Source organism: Bicyclus anynana, chromosome 3 (assembly GCF_947172395.1).
Source record: "Bicyclus anynana chromosome 3, ilBicAnyn1.1, whole genome shotgun sequence".
NCBI classification, from domain to species: Eukaryota; Metazoa; Arthropoda; class Insecta; order Lepidoptera; family Nymphalidae; genus Bicyclus; species Bicyclus anynana.
This window is the reverse complement of record NC_069085.1, coordinates 11,944,870-11,965,286: the sequence shown is the minus strand read 5'-3', so window position 1 is coordinate 11,965,286 and position 20,417 is coordinate 11,944,870. Positions and strand designations below refer to the sequence as shown.

Genomic DNA, 20,417 nt, shown 5'->3' with positions numbered 1-20,417 from the left:
ATGATTGAATGCCCTTCATACCGCAATCTGATGAAACTGCCTAAATACTGTAGCGCATCGGGTATGTTTGCCGACGCCAGAATACCAGATTATTTCGCTATCGTGAGATCGCGAATTGCGTCTTTTTGGTCTTGTATCCGGAATTGTCGTAATGAAATCCTCAGTGTGTGCTCCGAGTACCCTAAAGACCCTATTCTAAAGTATTGGCTTACCGTGCATCGCGACAGAAAAAAAAATAAAAAAAAAATGTTTGCTCTCAGAAATGTCTATAGACATTATTTAATAATTATATTTAACTATTATCTGTATTTCTGTATATTTTAAATGGGTGTATAACCTGAAGTAAATAAACATTAGCCAAACTCTGAAGGTAGCGTTCCGTTTCCGCGACTTGCGACCACGCGACCCACAGCTTAGTAAGAATTTATATGGAGCACTAAACAAAGCCCGAGACCGCGTCGCGCGACTACCTTTGTTTATTGCTCCATTTATATTCGCACGAAGCAGTCGCAGGTCGCGGTCGCCAAGAACGGAAGGCTACCTTTACATGAAAAACTCTCGTGTCAGTGTTGCCATACTCCTCTGAAACAGCTTGACCTAATTTGTTGAAGATTTTTTATGTTTATTCAGTTGGTTGTTGAAGTGACAATTTGTTATGGGAAACCGCTCCGTAACGTAATGCGTTATGGCGGTTAAGGGAAAGATTTTTTTTTTATTCTTTACAAGTTGCCCTTGACTACAATCTCATCTGATGGTAAGTGATGATGCAGTCTAAGATGGGAGCGGGCTACCTTGTTAGGAGGAGGATGAAAATCCACACCCCTTTTCGGTTTCTACACGACATCGTACAGAAACGCTAAATCGCTTGGCGGTACATCTTTGTCGGTAGGGTGGTAACTAGCCACGGCCGAAGCCTTCCACCAGCCAAAGTGATTTCTGGTTTCCCTATCTCTCACGCATACAGCAGCAGATTTTAGTTATTATCTGTAGAGCGGCTCGAGACGCACACGTTTTTAAAATTTATAGTTTTTCAGTTGTAAGCTTACCTTTTCTCTTAAAACATCAACGTCTGAACGACTCTTCAGTCCTTTGACATCTGAAATGAGAAAAACCATGAGATAATGAGGCGAAATATTTAAAGAATTAGAAAAGTTCTTGCAACACGTAGAGAATGAATAAGTGAAGACTATCACATTTTTTTTAAAATATGCACATTTAATTTGGGGTGTCAAATTTCATATGTCAAAATCAATTTTTAAGGTTAGAACATTACGCACAACGGCCAATCACATAGCAATCTTCTTCTCAAGTCAATCAAATCTTTGGAAAAGCTGAAAAAGTTAGTGTAGGTTATTGCGAAATATGAAGGTTACTTTTTGTCAAGAAAAATCAATGGTTTCCAAAGGATTTGTGACAAACCGAGTTTCACGCGGACGCAGTTGCGGAAGTCCCCTAGTGTATCATAATGTAATATGTAAATGCGAAATTTCATTCATCATGAAATCCCGAAAACCGATTGACGTAGAATTATGAAATTTGGGAGGTAGTTTATAGATAGTAGACGTCCGCTTAGAAAGGATTTTGCGACAGGGCCGGATTAACGACGGACGAAGTCGCTGGCGACCGGAACTGGATTACCGCGGGTAAAACGCAGGACGTTAAACAGGTTAAACAGGTAAAAACGCACTCGATAAAACAAAGTGTTATCGAGTGTACTTTTGATAGCATTTCCATAGCATATCCCCTCGATATGTCAATCGTCAGCTTTTTATTACGTTACAGGGAAGCGGGGTAAGAATGTCCTCATTTCACACTTTTTATTTCCATTTATTATAAAAACTACTACTATTATAAACGCGAAAGTTTTTTATGGATGTTTGTTTGTCACTCTTTAACGCCGCAACTACTGAACTGATTTGGCTGAAATTTGGAAAGGAAATAGATTTTACTCTAGATTATTAGCATGGCATTTCCGGTGACGGAAAAATATCGTGAGGAAACCTGCATACATGAGATTTTTTTAATTCTCTGCGTGTGTGAAGTCTATCAATCCGCATTGGGCCAGCGTGATGGACTAATGGCCTACCACCTTTCATTCTGAGAGGAGACTGGAGCTCAGCAGTGAGCCGATAATGGGTTGATAATAATGAGACGTCCGCTTAGAACTGATTTTGCGACAGGGCCGGATTAAGGAGGTCTAAAGTCGCGCCCATCCGCTAGTAATCTATACTAATATTATAAAGCTGAAGAGTTTGTTTGTTTGTTTGTTTGTTTGTTTGATTGAACACGCTATTCTCAAGAACTACTGGTCCGATTTAAAAAATTCTTTCAGTGTTAGAAAGCCCATTTATCGAGGAAGGCTATATGCTATATATTATCCCTGTATTCCAACGGGAACGGGAACCACGCGGGTGAAACCGCGCGGCGTCAGCTAGTGATTAAATATAAGGCACGCTGCACTGCGTGTGTGAAGTCCGCATTGGGTCAGCGCGATGGGTCTAAAGTCGCGGGCGTCCGCTAGTTATACAATATAAATGAGGAGTTTACCGGGGTTGAGCAGCACGATGGCCTTGAGCGCGACGTACTCGGCCTGGTCCATGCGCAGCGCGCGCATCTTGAGCGACAGCTCCGACAGCACGCGGTCGAAGATCTGCCCCACGCCGGCCTGCAGCGCCGAGTTGCGGTGCAGCGTCATGCCTGCCACGGGGCGAATTGGGAAATGGGTTATAGATATAGCCGACGACAGCCAGACCTTCGTCTATCTCATATATCTATAGTACCGTAACCAACTATGATATTGTATGATGGAGCATGATCTGACAAACTTTCAGCTTTTATATTTTATAAAGTTTTTATATTTTACAAACTTTCAGCTTTTATTATGCCTTGCTTGCAAAGGCATATAAAATAAAATAAACATCTATCGCCTATTAAAAGTGGATACACAATCAGCGACCAAAAAACGTCCCCACTCAATGAGTGTCAAACACAACTTCTTGGCACTCAATTCAAGTAGTCGCATTTGCAAATTCAACCTTAACCTCAATCCTTAAGGTTGAATTTGGGATTTTATTGAATATTGGACTATATTTAAATCCTAAACTGTCAAAGCAAAAGTGGCCAGTTGTTAAGTGAAATTTTCTACATGATTGTGCGTCCTTATGAGGTAAATAAATCACAAACAGAAAGACATCAACAAAGTGTTATAATTACCAGGCATGAGGCACATGAGTTGCGGCGGCGCGGCGGTTCTCGTGCCGTCCATGTTTTCCCGTTCATCTTCCAGGTACTGGAAAACACAAACGAATACTTTTAAAATCTAGGTTTAATCGTCGTTATCAACCCATATACGGCTCACTGCTGAGCTCGAGTCTCCTCTCAGAATGAGAGGGGTTAGGCCAATTAGTCCACCACGCTGGCCCAACGCGGATTGGCAGACTTCACAAACGCAGAGAATTAAGAAATTCCCTGGTGTGCAGGTTTCCTCACGATGTTTTCCTTCACCGTTTGAGACACGTGATATTTAATTTCTTAAAATGCACACAACTGAAAAGTTGGAGGTGCATGCCCCGGATCGGATTCGAACCCACACCGTCCGGAATCGGAGGCAGAGGTCATATCCATTGGGCTATCACGGCTCTCATGCCATTAAATAGCAATTTAATTCTTTATTTTGCACCCACGACTTCGCCCATGTGGTAACCCTTTGAAAAGCTAATAAATACCCCACCATGCAGTGTTTTATTATCGAAGGCATTAGCAACTTTCTTGAGGAAAATCGGGCAGCTTAACTTTTTCCGACAATCCTACGATAATCGCCATTATTCGACCAAGTTACACAAACTTTTGACAAATTATATACCTAAACCTTCCTCATGAATCATTCTATATATTAGTTAAAATCGCAGGACAATCTGTACAATAGTTTTCAAGCTTATCGCGAATATACACACAGTAATATGTATTATATTGTACTATATCATAAAGTGATAGTCTGGATGTTTTAGGATATAGGATCGGTTTAAGAAGGACGCAGTCGAAATTGCATACTTTGCAGGTGTGTTGCAATGTTGCCTGTTGTTTGTAGTTTTCAATTAGAACTAAAGTATGGTAATCACGCAATGAAAATCTATTTTCATTGGATTTTAAGTTACTTTAAGTTCTTCAAGGTAATAAAGTGATCAATTATTCGACCTAGCGGCGTCATAAAGCCTCCATGACATACCTCCATCGAGCGCCAGGCGAAGGCGAAGAGCAGCAGTTCGTTCCACGACGCCTTGAGCAGCAACACCTGGTCGTCCAGCTCCAGCTGGCTGAAGTGAGGGATGTCGCGCGCCCACACCATCAGAGCAGCGATCTGCTTGTTTCCTGAAACATTTACAAGTATCCTATTTTAAAAAAATTCTATTATTTTTTATTCTTTTGAAAAACTGTTTCTTTTAACGGAACTATTTTTATTAAAATCAAACTGAACATAATTATTTTGAGTAGAAACTGAGTATCTGTACGTCGATAAAATTAAAAACAGCTCGAATAGAGCCGCTTGGTGTGTGTTCCCTTATGAGTTGATGAGTTGTGAACAAAGTTAAAGAGAAAATAGTCAAAAAAAAAAATATTTTCTTTTATTTCCGCCAGGGACCAATGACTAATCCTGGGCTCCATACAATTATGTACCATGTCCTTTGCAAAAGCTTGTATACAGAACTGTACTACTATAATCATCATCATCACAGCCGATGGACGTCCACTGCAGGACATAGGCCTTTTGTAGAGACAGGATCACGATCCTGAGCCACCTACATCCAGCGAATCCCTGCGACTCGCTTGATGTCGTCAGTCCACCTGGTAGGGAGTCGACCAACACTGCACTTTGTAGTGTTACTATTAGAATATAGCTTACCTATTTGACATAGACTGGACACGGGCGCGCGGTACCGCGCCGGCACGTTGGTGTCGGGCCCAACGCGCAGGAACTGGAACTCCTCGGGAGGATCAGCCACTAGCGACTCCATCTCCAGCAGCCGCTCGATTGATAGTTCCTGGAAATCAAAAACATAAAGTAGTATTACTTGCAAACCAACAAAAGTCAATGTCAAAATGTTTTCATTTCAAGTATAGGCTTAGTCTAAAGCACTTTTGAAACATCAGGTTATGTTACGATAATGGTGATAAGTAGGTAGAAAACTTAAAACTAAAGATACGAGAGTTTAGAGTTTAGAGAAATTTTAGAACTTAACTGTTATATGGATGTAATGTTACTCAATCGCGGCTCAACCGCATAACGGATCACATAGGCTACTTTTTAACCCGATATAATAGAAACAATGATATTTTATATTATAGATATGTTACGTCCCTATAAAACCACCGCAAACAGTGAGTCGAATTTAGTTACTCCACTGAGCGCACACATGCACAATTTTGCGGGAACCATGGATTTTTCAGGTTAAAAAGTAGCCTGTGTGTTAATCCAGGTTACAATTTTTTTTGAGGTTTTTGACGACCTCCGTGGCGCAGTGGTATGCGCGGTGGATTTACAAGACGGAGGTCCTGGGTTCAATCCCCGGCTGGGCCGATTGAGATTTTCTTAATTGGTCCAGGTCTGGCTGGTGGGAGGCTTCGGCCGTGACTAGTTACCACTCTACCGCCAAGTCCCGGTACGATGTCGTGTAGAAACCAAAAAGGGGTGTGGATTTTCATCCTCCTCCTAACAAGGTAGCCCGCTTCCATCTTAGACTGCATCATCACTTACCATCAGGTGAAATTGTAGTCTAGGGCTAACTTGTAAAGAATAAAAAAAAATCTATCTCCCCGCCAAATTTCAGCTAAATCAGGTCAGTACTCGTGACGTTATAGAGTAACAAGCATCCATACAAACTTTCGCGTTTATAATATTAGCACAGAAAACATATGTGATATTCTATATACGCGCCCCGTATTGCATGCGGGACCGTATCCTGATGAATATTATGAAAAAACTTTTATTGAAAATATACTCAAAGGCACAATTATCCGCCCAATTTATATGACGCGAGTATATTAAAGTGTGCGGATAATTGTGCCTCTAAGTATATTATTAAGTAACCCATAAACAGTATTTATATTAAGTTAACCTTAAAATACTGTTTATGTTTATGTTTTGAGTTTTAATTAATTTTATTTTTACATTTACATATTTTTTTTTACATTAAAGTATTTTTATAATACATTTCTTAAAATTCATTATTTAAATTTTTACAACAGTCGCTAGAATAAGTACCGTATATGTCGTGATAGATAAAAAAATCGTAAATGTTACAAGGTATTCATTTTAATAGGTACATAATATATTTTTTATTATACAGTCACATTTTCATTGCGTGAAAGAGATTAAGTCACAATATTACAATAAACGTGTGAAAAATTAGAATAAAATACATATTTACAAGCAAAAGCTAATCTATATCCTTCATAATATGAAGGACACGGACCTTGGCCGAGGCCACGGAATAAATTATATCGATAACCTTGTGACTAACGAACTTGTAATATACGCAGTACCTACCCACCTCACCTTGAAGTACTTACTACCTACGATTACCATGGTAAGTTACTTTGATATTTGAACAGTATAAACTTTTCATTACTATAGCTTGGCAAATTCGTTCGTAACACTCCCGAAACCCGAAGGTCCGCGCGGGCCAGGCGGGGGGTAGCTATGCTCGACACGACTTCATACCCGCGCAGTACTTCCCTCTGCCCCGCACGCACGACCTCACACCCGCGCAGGGCTTTCCCCCCGTCGCCCGCATATCATGGGAGTGTTATCAACGAACTCGCCTTATGCACAAACATACAATGCTCCTCGCAAAGTGGCCCTGTCTATCCACACACATAGTTACTTGACATTTGAATAGTAATGTATCTAAAATTTTTCACTTATAATTTGCCCAACAAGTCGTTATGCCACATACATATAATGCTTCTCGCGCTGCCGCGATGTTGCCCTGTCTGTCCACACAAAGCTCTACTAGCGCAAATAACCGCAACGCCCCGTGTATAATCCTTTGACTCGCTCCCAAAACCGACAACATAGGTAGGCGGTGGGCAGAACGAATGGCATAAACAGCGGCAGGACGAGTAGCGTGGGCACACGACGACTCCGCCTACTACCCTTGCTAGTTCCCACATCCTGCTGTGTAGCGGGTCCGTGAGCCCCGCTCCGCTCGACGCGCTTCTTGGATTTTCTTGACGAACGTGAATTTTAATTACGGTCACGGTTAAGACTTGTCTCATTGAGCCTACAAATCACTTCAATTCTAACGTCCCTCTAACCTAATGGTCTCGGAGACCAGATAACAGATTTTCATGACCTACCTGGGCCAAAACTGTACGTACAATGCTTGAGAGAGTTATGTTATGATGATGTTATGTTTTTTTTTTTCTAGGTTATGCCACATATCGCAGGGTATTATTCTTCAATAATTGTGATGTGTGGCATAATGTAGTAATAAATATATTTTCTTTCTTTCTATGTTACGCAGCCTAGTGTACGTCAATTGCGTTTCCCAGGGTGAGTCAACGAAGTGTTCAATAATAGTGAAGCTATTTTATTTAATCAATTATTGGATTCCCAATAATAATTTAACATCGGTGGTCGAAGCATAAACATTATTAGGAAATAAATTGATGACAAATACAATAAAGTGCGCCATTTTTTTTGGTTTAAAATACTTTTAATTGTTTGATGGATTGATGGATTTTTAATTGTTTATTATATTTTGATTAAAAATCCATAGGCAGAGATGCTCTCTCATCCGGTCTCTCGTCATTTCAAAGGTTCCTAACGCCAACTCCAACTGGTATTACAATTATTAAAATCAATGTAATCTACAAGCGTCACTTTTAATTTTATTTATTATAGTAGTAACTTACGTTCATGTAGGTACCTACAGAGTACAGTCATTGCAGTTAATTGCCTGAGACATTTTGATTGGCTACTTAAATGTTTAATTGCTTTATAGTATCGCAGGTATCTAAGCTATTAAAACACGGTATAAAGTTTATAACACTGCAAACAAACACGAATTAACAATCTATGTATCTATATCTACCTTTATCAAATAAACATATTCATATACCTATACTACAGCTTTTCTTGATGATTACCAACAAACAAATTAAAAATGAGGGTAAAAATCACTAGTCATTTCACACCTTATAATAATTGTAATTAACTTGTTCTTAAATTAATGAAAATAAATTTGATTAATAAGCTAATAATTCCCCATTAGATATGGTTTATATATTTTAGATAACATTTTATAAACAAACCATACATCATTTAAAATAAATAACTTAAGAAAAGACATGCATTTTCTACCTTCATTTCTTATTTCCTTGTTAGTAAACAGTATGCATCAAAAAAGGCTGTAGAATAGCCGTAAATTTTCGAATATCCTTCGTTAATAATTTGCATATTACCTGAAGTAAAATATACTTCACTCGTATGAGGAACCCTCCTAATATAAAGGCGGATCTCCCACCATACGTTGTTTTGTTATATGTCAAAGGATTTTCACAGCGTTTTCGATGAAAACTCCTATGCCGTTTGATCTTTTCTTAAACTTCACACAAGAAATAAAATTTATAATTTGATTTTATATAACAGTAATACATACAATCATACATATAAAATCGAAAGGTAAAGTCGTCATTACGAAAGCTGAAATTTCGTAGTGTAGTTAGTAGATGTTCGCTAAGAACAGAATTTGCAAGAGGGCTACTTTAAGGTCTAATGATAGCCAATCACCATTCAATAAATTCAAGTGCCTGCAGCGCTAACGGTAGGATCATGTGTCGGTCGCGATGATCAACGAACGATCAGTTTCACCGGACGTCCTGCCGTTAGCGCTGCAGGTATGTCAACTTATTGAATGGTGAACGAAGTCACGGGCGTATGTGAGTAATGAATAGAGCCTCTACAAATAGTTAAACTTGAATGTCCAAAAGTGCTTGTAAACTAAGCTTAACGATAGATACCTGAAATAAACGAATTTAAATCTGAATTACAGAAGTTATACATGTAGGTAGACAAGCGTCGTTGGCGTGTAAAAATCGATATCGTCTTTATGTAGCGTCGGGTTCCATTAAAATTACTCGTAAATCGTATTTGCGTAGTTGAGAATCACAAGTTGTGTACTTTTACCTATTATATTCCTTTGAGACTACGTCTCTACTCTGTGTGTATGTATAAATTACATTTTCGAGTAGTTTCTTTGTAGTTTTAGACATAAATTGTTTCCTTTTCAATTCGACTTCGACTACTACCAATATCGAATGAGACAATAAACGAATTCTTTGTACAATATCTTTATTAATTTTATATGAAATAACTCCCTCTCGACTCATTGGTCCAGTGGTCATTACGTTACGCGTTCTGGATCAGGAGGTTTCGAGTCGAGTAGGGTTATTCTGTAATGATATTTTTATAACTTGACATTGGAAGTCGCGATTTCGTCTTGATTTTTCTTTGCCTAACACTAAAACCTACCATAAAGAGCCAGATAGAAATGAATTCGATTTTCGAAGCTCATACTTTGGGGTTATAAAAATATCGTCACAGAATAAACCTACTGGGTCGCATTATGTAGACAATACAATTAAAGAAAGGAGAAATCCAGTCTCTATGCAAACTCGAGCCCAAATTATACGAAAAGTACAATGCTGAAAATTGGCCATAAATTAGGACAATTAAGGAGAACTCATAGGATAAATTTTCAAAGAAATCTATATTTGCCTAATCAGTTAAATTACTTTAGGCGGGCAAATATCCCTTTGACATAAAATTCATTGCATTACCATTATTAATTTTAATAAGGATTTGACACCAACATGACACATAGTCAAAATACACAAAATATAATGTAATATATTTTGTGTATTACCTTAGGAAAACAGTCAGTTTCATAAACAGATCATTTGACATAATATTAGACAATGACATCTCATTCATTGATTGACTGACTGTGATATTGACAGCCCCGCGATAGACAAATGACAGTTAGTGAAATACGCATCAAAGAGAATACATAAATCACTGTCGGTCAATACATAAACCGGTGTGAAAATAATGAAATCAGCTTATTTTCCCTATTGGCGAATATTATTTCGGCTAAGATTCTAATGGAGTAATCCAGTAAAATCCGTCGATCGAGGTCATCATGATTAACATCTGATATTGATCAATACAAAGTTAAATATTGTCACCCTAATTACGTTATTCCGCATTAGTGCCGCGTGGTCTAAATTCTATAGTCTAGTCATCGTTTTAGTTTTTAACTGGGGAAAAAATCCTAGTGAGCTGAATTTTTGTATCCACCTGTTATTGTTATTATAAAGATGTGAAAAATCGACATGGATATCACGCCGGCTAAAAAAGGTACAAATGTCAAAAGGTCACAAAATCAGTTTTTCGCAAATATTTCGCGACTATATTCTCGCAGGTCAATAAAGGTCATTATAAAAATTGCTCCTCATAAAATTTTCTGAAAAAATGTCTTTTAAAAATTTTTCCAGATTGGGGTTTAAACTGCCTAAAATTACTGGACTGCTAGTGTAAATCCGTTTTCGTTTATGGAGGGAGACCCGTAAATAGGTATTATGTTAAGGTATGTAACATACCGTATGTTAGCCATCCACCATAGGATAAGCCTAGATGCCTGTAGCGCTAAAGGCTTGACATCCGATAAAACTGATCGTGTGTTAAAAAGTAATTTTCAAAAGCTATCTATTGTAGGTAGGTAGGTAGTATTAAAATTAGTACAATAGATACTTTTTGAAAACCATGACACATGTTAGCACCACTGGCCTATTTCCAATTTTGGTCTTTATTATCAACCCATCAAAATAATTAATTGTTAAAATTATAAATATATTAGTGGTTTTGTTTGAACGCCCATACAAATCTAACGATCAGCGAGCCAACGACGTCACTAATTCGTGCCATTTTGTATGGAGCGTTTTTTAGGGATCCGGGGCAGCGCCGCAAATCTGACTCTTTAAATCCCTGTAGCTCCGAAAGTAATGATCGCAGATATCCTGTTACATTTAGAAAATTGCTTCACTATTAGCATACTCTTAATTTACATACAATTTAAAAAACTGTCATCATTCCTACTTACGGTGGATATGTTATAGTATGTAGATGATACTTTGTTATCCACTTCAATATATTGATAATAAAGACCAAAATAGTGAACAGGCCAGCTGTAGGGGTTCCCTTAAAATAGTTTGTTAATGATGACAAAGCATACGTACTGTGGTTACCTGTACAGAGCTGCTGGGGTGCGCGTCCTCAGCGCCGCGCGCCGCGCGCTGCCGCTCCTCCTGCACGGCCTCTCGCTTCATGCCGCACACGAGGCACTTCTGATAGCGGCAGTACTGGCACCGGTTCCGCTGCCGCTTGTCGATTATGCAGTTCCTCTCCTCGCGGCACGCGTACGTGAGGTCTTTCCTCACGGTCCTCTTGAAGAAGCCCTTGCAGCCTTCGCAACTGGAAACGGAATTTTTACATTCGAGTATTTCTTAATCAAAATAAATTGCAGTGAATGTCTACTTATCTCGTTGTCAACCCATATTCGGCTCACTCGAATCTCCTCTCAGAATGAGGTTAGACCTTAGTCCACCACGCTGGCCAATGCGGATTGGCAGACTTCACACACGCAGAGAATTAAGAAAATTCTCTGGTATGCAGGTTTCCTCACTATGTTTTCCTTCACCGTTTGAGACACATGATATTTAATTTCTTAAAATGCACACAACTGAAAAGTTGGAGGTACATGCCCCAGACCGGATTAGAACCCACGCCCTCCGGAATTGGAGGTAGAGGTCATATCCACTGGGCTATCACGGCTCTATATACGGCTCACTGTTTATCTATACCTACTAATATTATAAAAAGGAACGATTTGATTGTTTGTTTGTATTGAATAGACTTTGAAACTACTGAACCGGTTTGATCCTTCCCCCGGAAAATCCTTTCACTGTTGGGAAGCTACACTATCCCCGAGTGCTATCACACTAATCACACTAATATTATAAAGGCGAAAGTTTGTGTGTGTGTAAGAATGTTTTTTGCTCTTTTACGCTGCGGCTACTGAAGCGATTTGGCTGAAATTCGGAGAGGAAATGGATTTTACTCTGGACTAATAATTATAATAAGACATTTCATCCCGGAAAAATCTATGATTCCCGCGGGATTCGTGAAAAAATGAATTCCACTCGGACGAAGCAACACTTCAACTTATTCTAACGTCAATATATTTATTTAATTTATAATTTCCACTTTTTTACTATATAAAAATCTTTCCAATTTTTTTTCCAGGATGTACCTATGTATATCTATTATCTATGTACTTTGACTTAAGCGATACTTTTCTTCGCGAATAATCGTTGTAACTTTGTTGCCGCATACTGATAAACTACGACCCAAGTATAATAAACAAACAAATTCGTTTCAGTATGTCGATATGACGATATTTCAATGTCACGTAAGTACCTACCTGTAGAAGAGTGAAAGTCATGACAACCTTTATCAAAATTGATAAGCGTACTGTGGGGCTATCTCAAATTACGTGGGTAATAAAAAAGAAATTTTATATCGCACCTACTATTTTTAAAATATTGATACCTTATACCTACCATATTATCAAGAATGTTTTCAATACTTTTTTACAGGCGACTTGACACCCAATGAGCTCATCTTTAGTAATCACATTCAGTGACAAGTCGCAATGCATTACAAAAATACAAACGCTATTTTGCGCGGTAAACATATTAAGTGTAATAGGGAAATTCCATATCAAAAAAAATTTTTTTTATTCTTTACAAGTTAGCCCTTGACTACAATCTCAACTGATGGTAAGTGATTTCTCGGTAGGTGACTTTCTCGGTAGGTAACTAGCCACAGCTGAAGCCTATCACCAGCCAGACCTGGACCAATGAAGAAAACCTCATTCAGCACAGCCGGGTATCAAAGCCAGGACCTCCGTCTTGTAAATTCAATGCGCATTCACGGAGGACCTCATAATCTTTCATTAAATGAGTTATGTGTAGTTGTAGCAGGCCATCAATTTTAATTAGATAAGAAAACAGTAAAATCCTACAGTTTGTATCCTTGAATACGAGTACCTACTATTTATGTATTTTTTTTTTCTGAATTTACTTTATTCTTTTTCAACATCACTACAATAGGTAGGTAGTGTAAAAAACAATTGTAACATAATGTCGCTTTAAAACACTTTGTCTACAATTGGTCTACTTGAATAAAAATATTTGAATTTGAAATATAACCTGTTGAATTGAATTGGTTCAGTTCACAGATGTATTTATGGAGTCGGCTCCATTGTCTGGATCACGATCAGTCCATACGAAATGTACGAAGTGGCTCAGGACGATTTTTGCAATGCAAAGGGGGTTCAAAGAGAAAAGAATACAAACATTTAGGACAACTGCAGAGTTTCTGGTCGGCTTTACACTGTAGAATAGTATAGTAGAATATACATATCGCAGTTTAGTAGAATCTACTTTCCAAGCTACTAATAGAAACCACTACAAACAGAAAATACATAGACGATTCATAAGTTCGATTTAATTTTATTCAAAACTAGCGGACGCCCGCGACTTCGTGGAAATCAATGTAAACTTTTAAGCCCTATTTAACCACTTCAGAGTTTGAATTTTAACCATTTTTGAATCTCATTATATTTCGTATTTTTTTCATGATTTATGAACGAATTTTTAAAACTGTAACTCTAAAAATGAAGGACTTTCCATACAAAGTTTCAACCCCTATTTCACCCCCTTCTTATTTTATTTTCGCAATAAAAAGTATCCTATAATCTTCTCCGTATTATAGTCTTAAACCGTGCCAAGTGCCAGCGTGATGCTCGAATAACAAAAAAAAACACGGACAGACAGACAGACAGACAAAAAATCGAATATGTCCCCCAACAATTTTTTTCAAAATATCTTCAATGTACAGAATGTACAAAATGTACAGAATTCGTATTATAAGTATAGATTCTAGATGGCGCTGGTGTCAGGTATGCCACGGTAACGTTTGGTGTTACAAAAGGTATTAGTAAAATCTCAAATTGCGAATAAATGTTTAGAATTCTACCAGTTTTCTTATAAGTATTAAGTATAGATAAAGATATAGATTAAGGCAAAACGTTATTATTTCTATTAAAAAAAAATTTAAGTGTCGATTTTTGCAGAATCAAGAAAGAGAGACATGTATTTAAAATCAAGTACAAGCCAATACGATGCAATTCACAAAGAAACGGTCGTAGATTTTTGGAACAACATCGCATCGCACATACTTTAAAGAAATATACATCAATTTATAAAATGTTTTACTTCTCGTATGTACCTATAAAATGTTTTTTAGTTGAGAATACCATTTAAAATTTTGATTACATCTAAAACTTGTTTTCTCGTCCAGTTAAGTCACGTCTGAAACGAAAAGAAGAAACAGAAGAACAGAAGTTTAAATTACATTTCGAAATTTTTGTTACTGTACCTAAATTATAAATTAATATTACTTTTCATATTTCAGAGAGAACAATTAATTTAATGTGAGCGAAACCTTTAGCTTTCAAAAAATTACCTCCAATGGAAAAATATTAACATTTTGTGAAATCTGAAAAATTGTTTCGAAATTAATTCATAATTATTAAAATTTAATAGAATAACCTTCATGCCAAAAACTCATACAATAGTACAAGTACCAAGTACCTACTTATTTAATTTTTTGTGTGAGACGTTATAAAACAACTACATGAAGAGGGAAAGTTGATCTATGACTCCGAATATTTATTAATATTAAGGTATTTAATTAATAAATATCCATAAAAATAGTTACTTAATACATGACTTATTTTATTATTTTTACCAATAAGTGTCTAATAGACACTTAATAAAGTAAGAAAATTAGGCGTGAACCCTCGTTTAAGCAAAGAGGCTCAACATAAATAGGAAAAAAAAAAGGTATTATGTGAAATTTTGCATTGCCGTAGGGAGAAGCCATACGGCGCGGTGCGGACGCGACGCGGCGCCGGAGCGATCGCCGCAGCGACATCATATAAATGCATATAAATGTCAATGATATGCCACACGGTGCGTTCTGGCGCCGCACCGCAGGCACACCGCAACACGGTGCGGTGCGTTAGCGGCGCGGCGCCGGAGCGATGTCGCTGCGGCGTCATGCATATAAAAATCAATGATATGCCAGACAGTGCGTGCGGTGAGTACCTTAGGTACATTTTTTGCTACAGCGCCGCAACGGTGCCGTATTGCGGCGCCGCATACCACATGTGTACAGTGATGCGGCATAATGTTTTCGGTGCGGCGCCGCAACGTACCATGTGGCTTCATTCGTATACGACAAAAGTTATCTTACTCTGTGGACCGATATTAAAAAAAATAATATTATTCATAAAATACCATGCGCTCTCGCTCTAAAAGTATCTATATTTTTCTAGCCGATGACATGAATTAATTTGGCAACAATCAACATGTACATTTGTTTGGATGTTTTGTAAAACATCCAAACAAAAAATAACGCTGATGACACATCGGTGAAACAACACACAGCTGCGCGTAATAACGATGCCTTCCAAAAGTTAAGGTATATTAGGCTCTAAGAGCCTTTTCATAAACTTTTCATAAATCCATCTGATTGCTTAATAGAAACAGGCCTTACTTTGCAGAAGTTGAATAAGAACTGTGAATAGTTACTGATCTGCAAAGAACCAACAAATCCATATAACAACACAACCGAGACTCGAAAAATATACCACGTACCGAAATCAAAACAGGAGCATTTTGTACAGTTCATATTTCTTAAAGATCCTCCGGTTATGGAGTAAAAGGTACGTAGGGAATTTCTTGAATGGGTCGGAGTGGCGCTACGAGCCGTGATATGACCTCTGCTTTCGATACGGAGTTCCCATCCGGTCGGTCCAGGGCATGCACTTATATTTCAGTTATGTATAGGTATTTTAATAAATTCATCGTGAGAAACCTGCATACCTTCTTCTTCGTCTTCGGCCTCGCCTTGTCCCGTTTATACGGGGTCGGTTTTAATCGTTAACTCTTGGTATAGTGGTCGTGTTTGTAGCTATGAGCGACGTTTTCGGTGCAATGCTCCTCCACTTTTGGCAATGGGGCTCATTATGGGAACACTCCACCATTGATGATTGTCAGTAGCATATCTTCCGTGTAGTGCCTGGTCGCCTGCTTCTCCATGGCCGGTAGCCAATTTCACATCCTGAGCCCCGGAACTCAGGGCGCCGGTCGCTTTGAGGGTCACAAGGCAAACATTTTCTCGTAACTTTTGTTTATTTTTGCAACTCTCATGGGAAGAAAACTTGGTTGGAACCAAACTAGGATTCATTTATAACATATTCAAACAGAGCTATATATAATGAAGTAGGTACAAAAATCTATCCTCCACGGCGTGAACAATCACGATAGCAGAAAAACATTGAGAAACATTGGAATTTTTCAGCTTTCACGTATACAAGCGGAAATGATGCTGCATTGGCAACGATCTCGATCCGAAAAATACGTTACTCGCTAGACAGTGGAAACTCCTTCGAAGCGAGAGCCCAAATTGAACGGAAGAAACAATTCCAAAACCGGTTTAGGTACAGATATTTAATGAACACTAAAAAAATGTTACATAATATACGAGTTTGTCGGACTCTACACACAAGGAGATCTCAAGCGAAGATGCTTGAATTTTTTGACTACACTGTAATGTACTCTGAAAATTGAGGTACGATTCTATTTATTTATAGTAATTGTAATAGCGCATGCCCGAAATTTCTGTTTTTCCACAAATCCCTCAGAATCCATGGATTATTCCGAAAAAGTAACCCATGTTTTTCTCCAACTTGATTAAACGATTTTTTTTGGTGGATTCGATGTAATGTGAAAATTTCTGTCCGGTGTATGGTTTCCGGCAAATCGACCGGTCCGGCGTAGTGAGAACCCGACCTTAGTTTTTTATGTCATGCGAAACACTTTTTGAAACGTGACCACGTGAGCCATAAACGAGACGCTTAATGGACTCAAAATTATGGAAACGAATTGATACGAGTAGATCCGTGCCCCATATTAACTGCTCTCGAATGAATAATTTTCAGCGAAGTTTCGAGAATAAATTAATGTGATTTAAAAAAATACAAATAATCTTCAAATATAAACCAATTTCTTTTGCTCCTTTCCTTCTAAACAAACGTAATGCCCATGTTAGATGTGAGGTGAGTACAATAGTCCAAAGAACAAGGAACTAGATAAGACTCAATTTTTTATGTGTAGCATTTACCTACATAATGTTCTATATCATAAAGTGAGTGCTAAATCATTAAATTATAGTTTGTAGATAACACATTTTTTTATTGGAAGTTAATTTTTTTGAGCAATAACGCCTTCAAATTAAATAAAGAACCCAATTAGGCCTCACCTGAAAAATAAGTATTAACAATTTCGAATAAAAAAGTACGAATACTTATTGGACGAACACCTTTTTTGAATGGCTATTAAAATAATACATCGAATTGAGAGTCTTTGGTAAAATAAAATGTCCCGTGTACGATATTATTATTAGCGTACAGGCCACAGTGAGCAGGCGATCGATAGAATTGTAAATTGCTTCAATAATACATTAGTTGTGAATGTACAAAAGTGGATATTATGTATTGTATAGATTGTACACCCGGCGCCTCCCACGCCCCAGCGGCGGGGTAAACTGTTTGAAGAATTCCATACACATAAGTAAAACGAACACGCGATCAAAATCAATTTGTTGTCCCACGTATCTAATACTAGCATACGCCACGCGGTTTCACTCGCGTAGTAACCGTTTCCATAGGAGACGGGGAGAAAATATAGCCTATAACAGCCTATAAGCACCTATAGTGTAGCTTCCCTACTACTACTACGAGTATTATATTTTATAAGCGGAAGTCGCGCGGATCTACCCGCGTAGACTATGTTACTCGTTAATAATATAGATTTCAACTGGTGATAGAATTTTTAAAATTGCGTTTATGGAGTGTAATTGTTCAAACAAAGTTTTACCAGTTACAGTACCACTTACCAAAACCCATTTTACCAGTTATTTCATATGTTAATTAAAAGCAAGTAAATGTGCATTATTTGACTTTTACATTATTTGGTAGGCATAAACGGAATGGTCCTTAGCAGCTTAAATTCATAACTATAAAGGAAATTAAGTATAAAATGTAGTTAATATTTAATAGGTAGATAATTATAATCCATTATAATACGTGCATCAAATGATTGTTAATCCACAGAAACACATGTTCACAGGTTTATAAATAGTAAACACAAAGCCACACACTGAATACCTACCTACGCTACGAGTAGGTACCTGAATAAATATCTACCACCTACCTGTCTCGTCTACGTTGGAAAATACGTACCTACAACATTTTCATACAATATATTCGTTGTCTAGATGTCTAGACAAGCCTGTATTATGCCGTATTATAGGTAGGTATATGCGTAATTACAAAGGCGTTAAATGTATTTATCCATCACTAGCAGACGCTGTGTGGTTCCCGTTCCCGTAGTAATACGTATATAATATATAGCTTATAACACTCAGGGATAGTGTAGCTTGCTTCAAATCGGTTTAGTACCTAGTTTCAGAGCTTATTCAATGCAAACAAACAATCAAATCTTTCATCTCTATAATAGGCTACTTGCCTCTTTTAAATTATTGTTTAAACTGAATTATTGAAATATTATAATCTATATTTTATTTTGTCCCGTCAAAAATTAATAAATAACCAATAAAAATTACGATAAAAATGAAAAATATATCTAGGTACGTAAAATTTTGCAACCGAAACACAACAAATTACGTCATTCATAATATGCAAAATATGCATATGCAAAAAATCTTCTTAGTTAGCAGGCGAGTAGCCTATATTAGTATAGATAAAATTATTGAAGCCTGCGACTTAGTTATCGTTAGTGGCTGGCGTTATAGAGTCCGCCCACCACCTTGCATTGGTGAAGCATGGCGCTGGCGAGTCTAAGCTAACAACATTTTTTTTTAAATTAAAAGAAATATTTACTAACCTATAAACTCCATAGTGTTTCCCCGACGCTCTGTCGCCGCAAATGGAGCAGAGGTGTTTGGAGCCGCTGAGGGGGTGGTTCGGGGGGTAGTTCCTCATGGCCGGCGGGGACGTGGCGTCGTCCCGCATGCCGTCCAGCATTGCTGTGTCCGGCTTCATCTCCGGCGGCGACATGGGCGACATAAACCCCGCCTCTATGTTGAGCCCTGGGAACAAATTATCGTATAAGAACATTTTTGTATTACTCAACTACCTAACAGATTTTATCCTGTACACAGTGACGCGCACAAGGCCTTCAACTTGGGTAGGCATTTTTAAGGTATAGGCATATATTGACCAAAATGAAGAATTACTTCTCTAATACAGGTTCATAATGAGTCATCAGGGTAGGCAGTGCATTATTGCATCTATAAAATGCACGCCAATGCCTGTCCATCAAATATTTTTTCCACTACAATGTCAGTATGTAGGCCTAGCATGCGACCAACGACATATTTATCGAATAGAAACATTCAAAATGTTGACAAATAGTGTTCTCTCCCGTCTCTTTCGTTTTCGCCCCGACGCAATGTGAAGTCTATTTCTCTTCACGAGATTTGTCATGAGTCTCATGTTAGTCCTACTGTCCTTCCTCTATAGAAGAGCGGATACGGAGCTTGGACCACGATGTTCCGATACGGGTTAGAATGATACAGTTATAGTGCATATTGTACCTTCTGATCAGCTTGAAGGCAGTACCAAGTTAGTGGTGTATTAATTCAAGCCGTTTAAATCATAAAGATTTTAACTGGGTTTTCAGACATTTCTTTCAGATACGGCTTTAATTAACACAATACTAACTTGGTACCGCCTTCAAGCTGATCAGAAGGTAGCACATAGTACGATGTTATTTTTCGCTTTTTAGTTTTTTCTGATTTTTCTGATTTTGGAGTCGGTTGTATTTTTTTATTGACGATAGATTCGATGATGATATGCAAAAATTAAAACAAATAAAAATAATTCGGACACAACACCTCCTATAGACAAAACACGAACAACAATGAATAATGGCATTGATGCTAGTTCCGGCCTTTTCGGAATTTTGCTCAGTTGCGCGAAAATTCCATGACATTCCATCAAACCACCAAACAGAATCTCACGGGTCATCATTTTATTATAATACTAGCGGACCCGGTCAAGCTTCGCTTTGACTTATTTATTAATTTATTTGCACTTCTTTCCTACCTCTACCCTATACTACCCTACTCCTACCCCTACCCT

At 37.9% G+C, this 20,417-nt stretch overlaps 1 protein-coding gene across 8 annotated transcripts in view; it reads right to left on the bottom strand.

Moving 5' to 3' along the window:
• The window catches only part of LOC112047418 (protein ultraspiracle homolog), a 57,349-nt gene that overhangs the window by 6,439 nt on the left and 30,493 nt on the right, over positions 1 to 20,417 (bottom strand). For 7 of the 8 annotated variants that reach the window (XM_024084541.2, XM_052891251.1, XM_024084536.2 and 4 more), the window contains 7 exons: positions 19,159 to 19,363; positions 11,299 to 11,533; positions 4,901 to 5,039; positions 4,226 to 4,368; positions 3,214 to 3,289; positions 2,548 to 2,697; positions 1,047 to 1,096 (listed from right to left, as the gene is read on the bottom strand). In XM_024084541.2, the coding sequence (XP_023940309.1) occupies positions 1,047 to 1,096; positions 2,548 to 2,697; positions 3,214 to 3,289; positions 4,226 to 4,368; positions 4,901 to 5,039; positions 11,299 to 11,533; positions 19,159 to 19,363 (998 nt within the window). The remainder of the gene's footprint in view (positions 1 to 1,046; positions 1,097 to 2,547; positions 2,698 to 3,213; positions 3,290 to 4,225; positions 4,369 to 4,900; positions 5,040 to 11,298; positions 11,534 to 19,158; positions 19,364 to 20,417) is intronic. The other variant, XM_024084540.2, reaches the window with a different exon arrangement.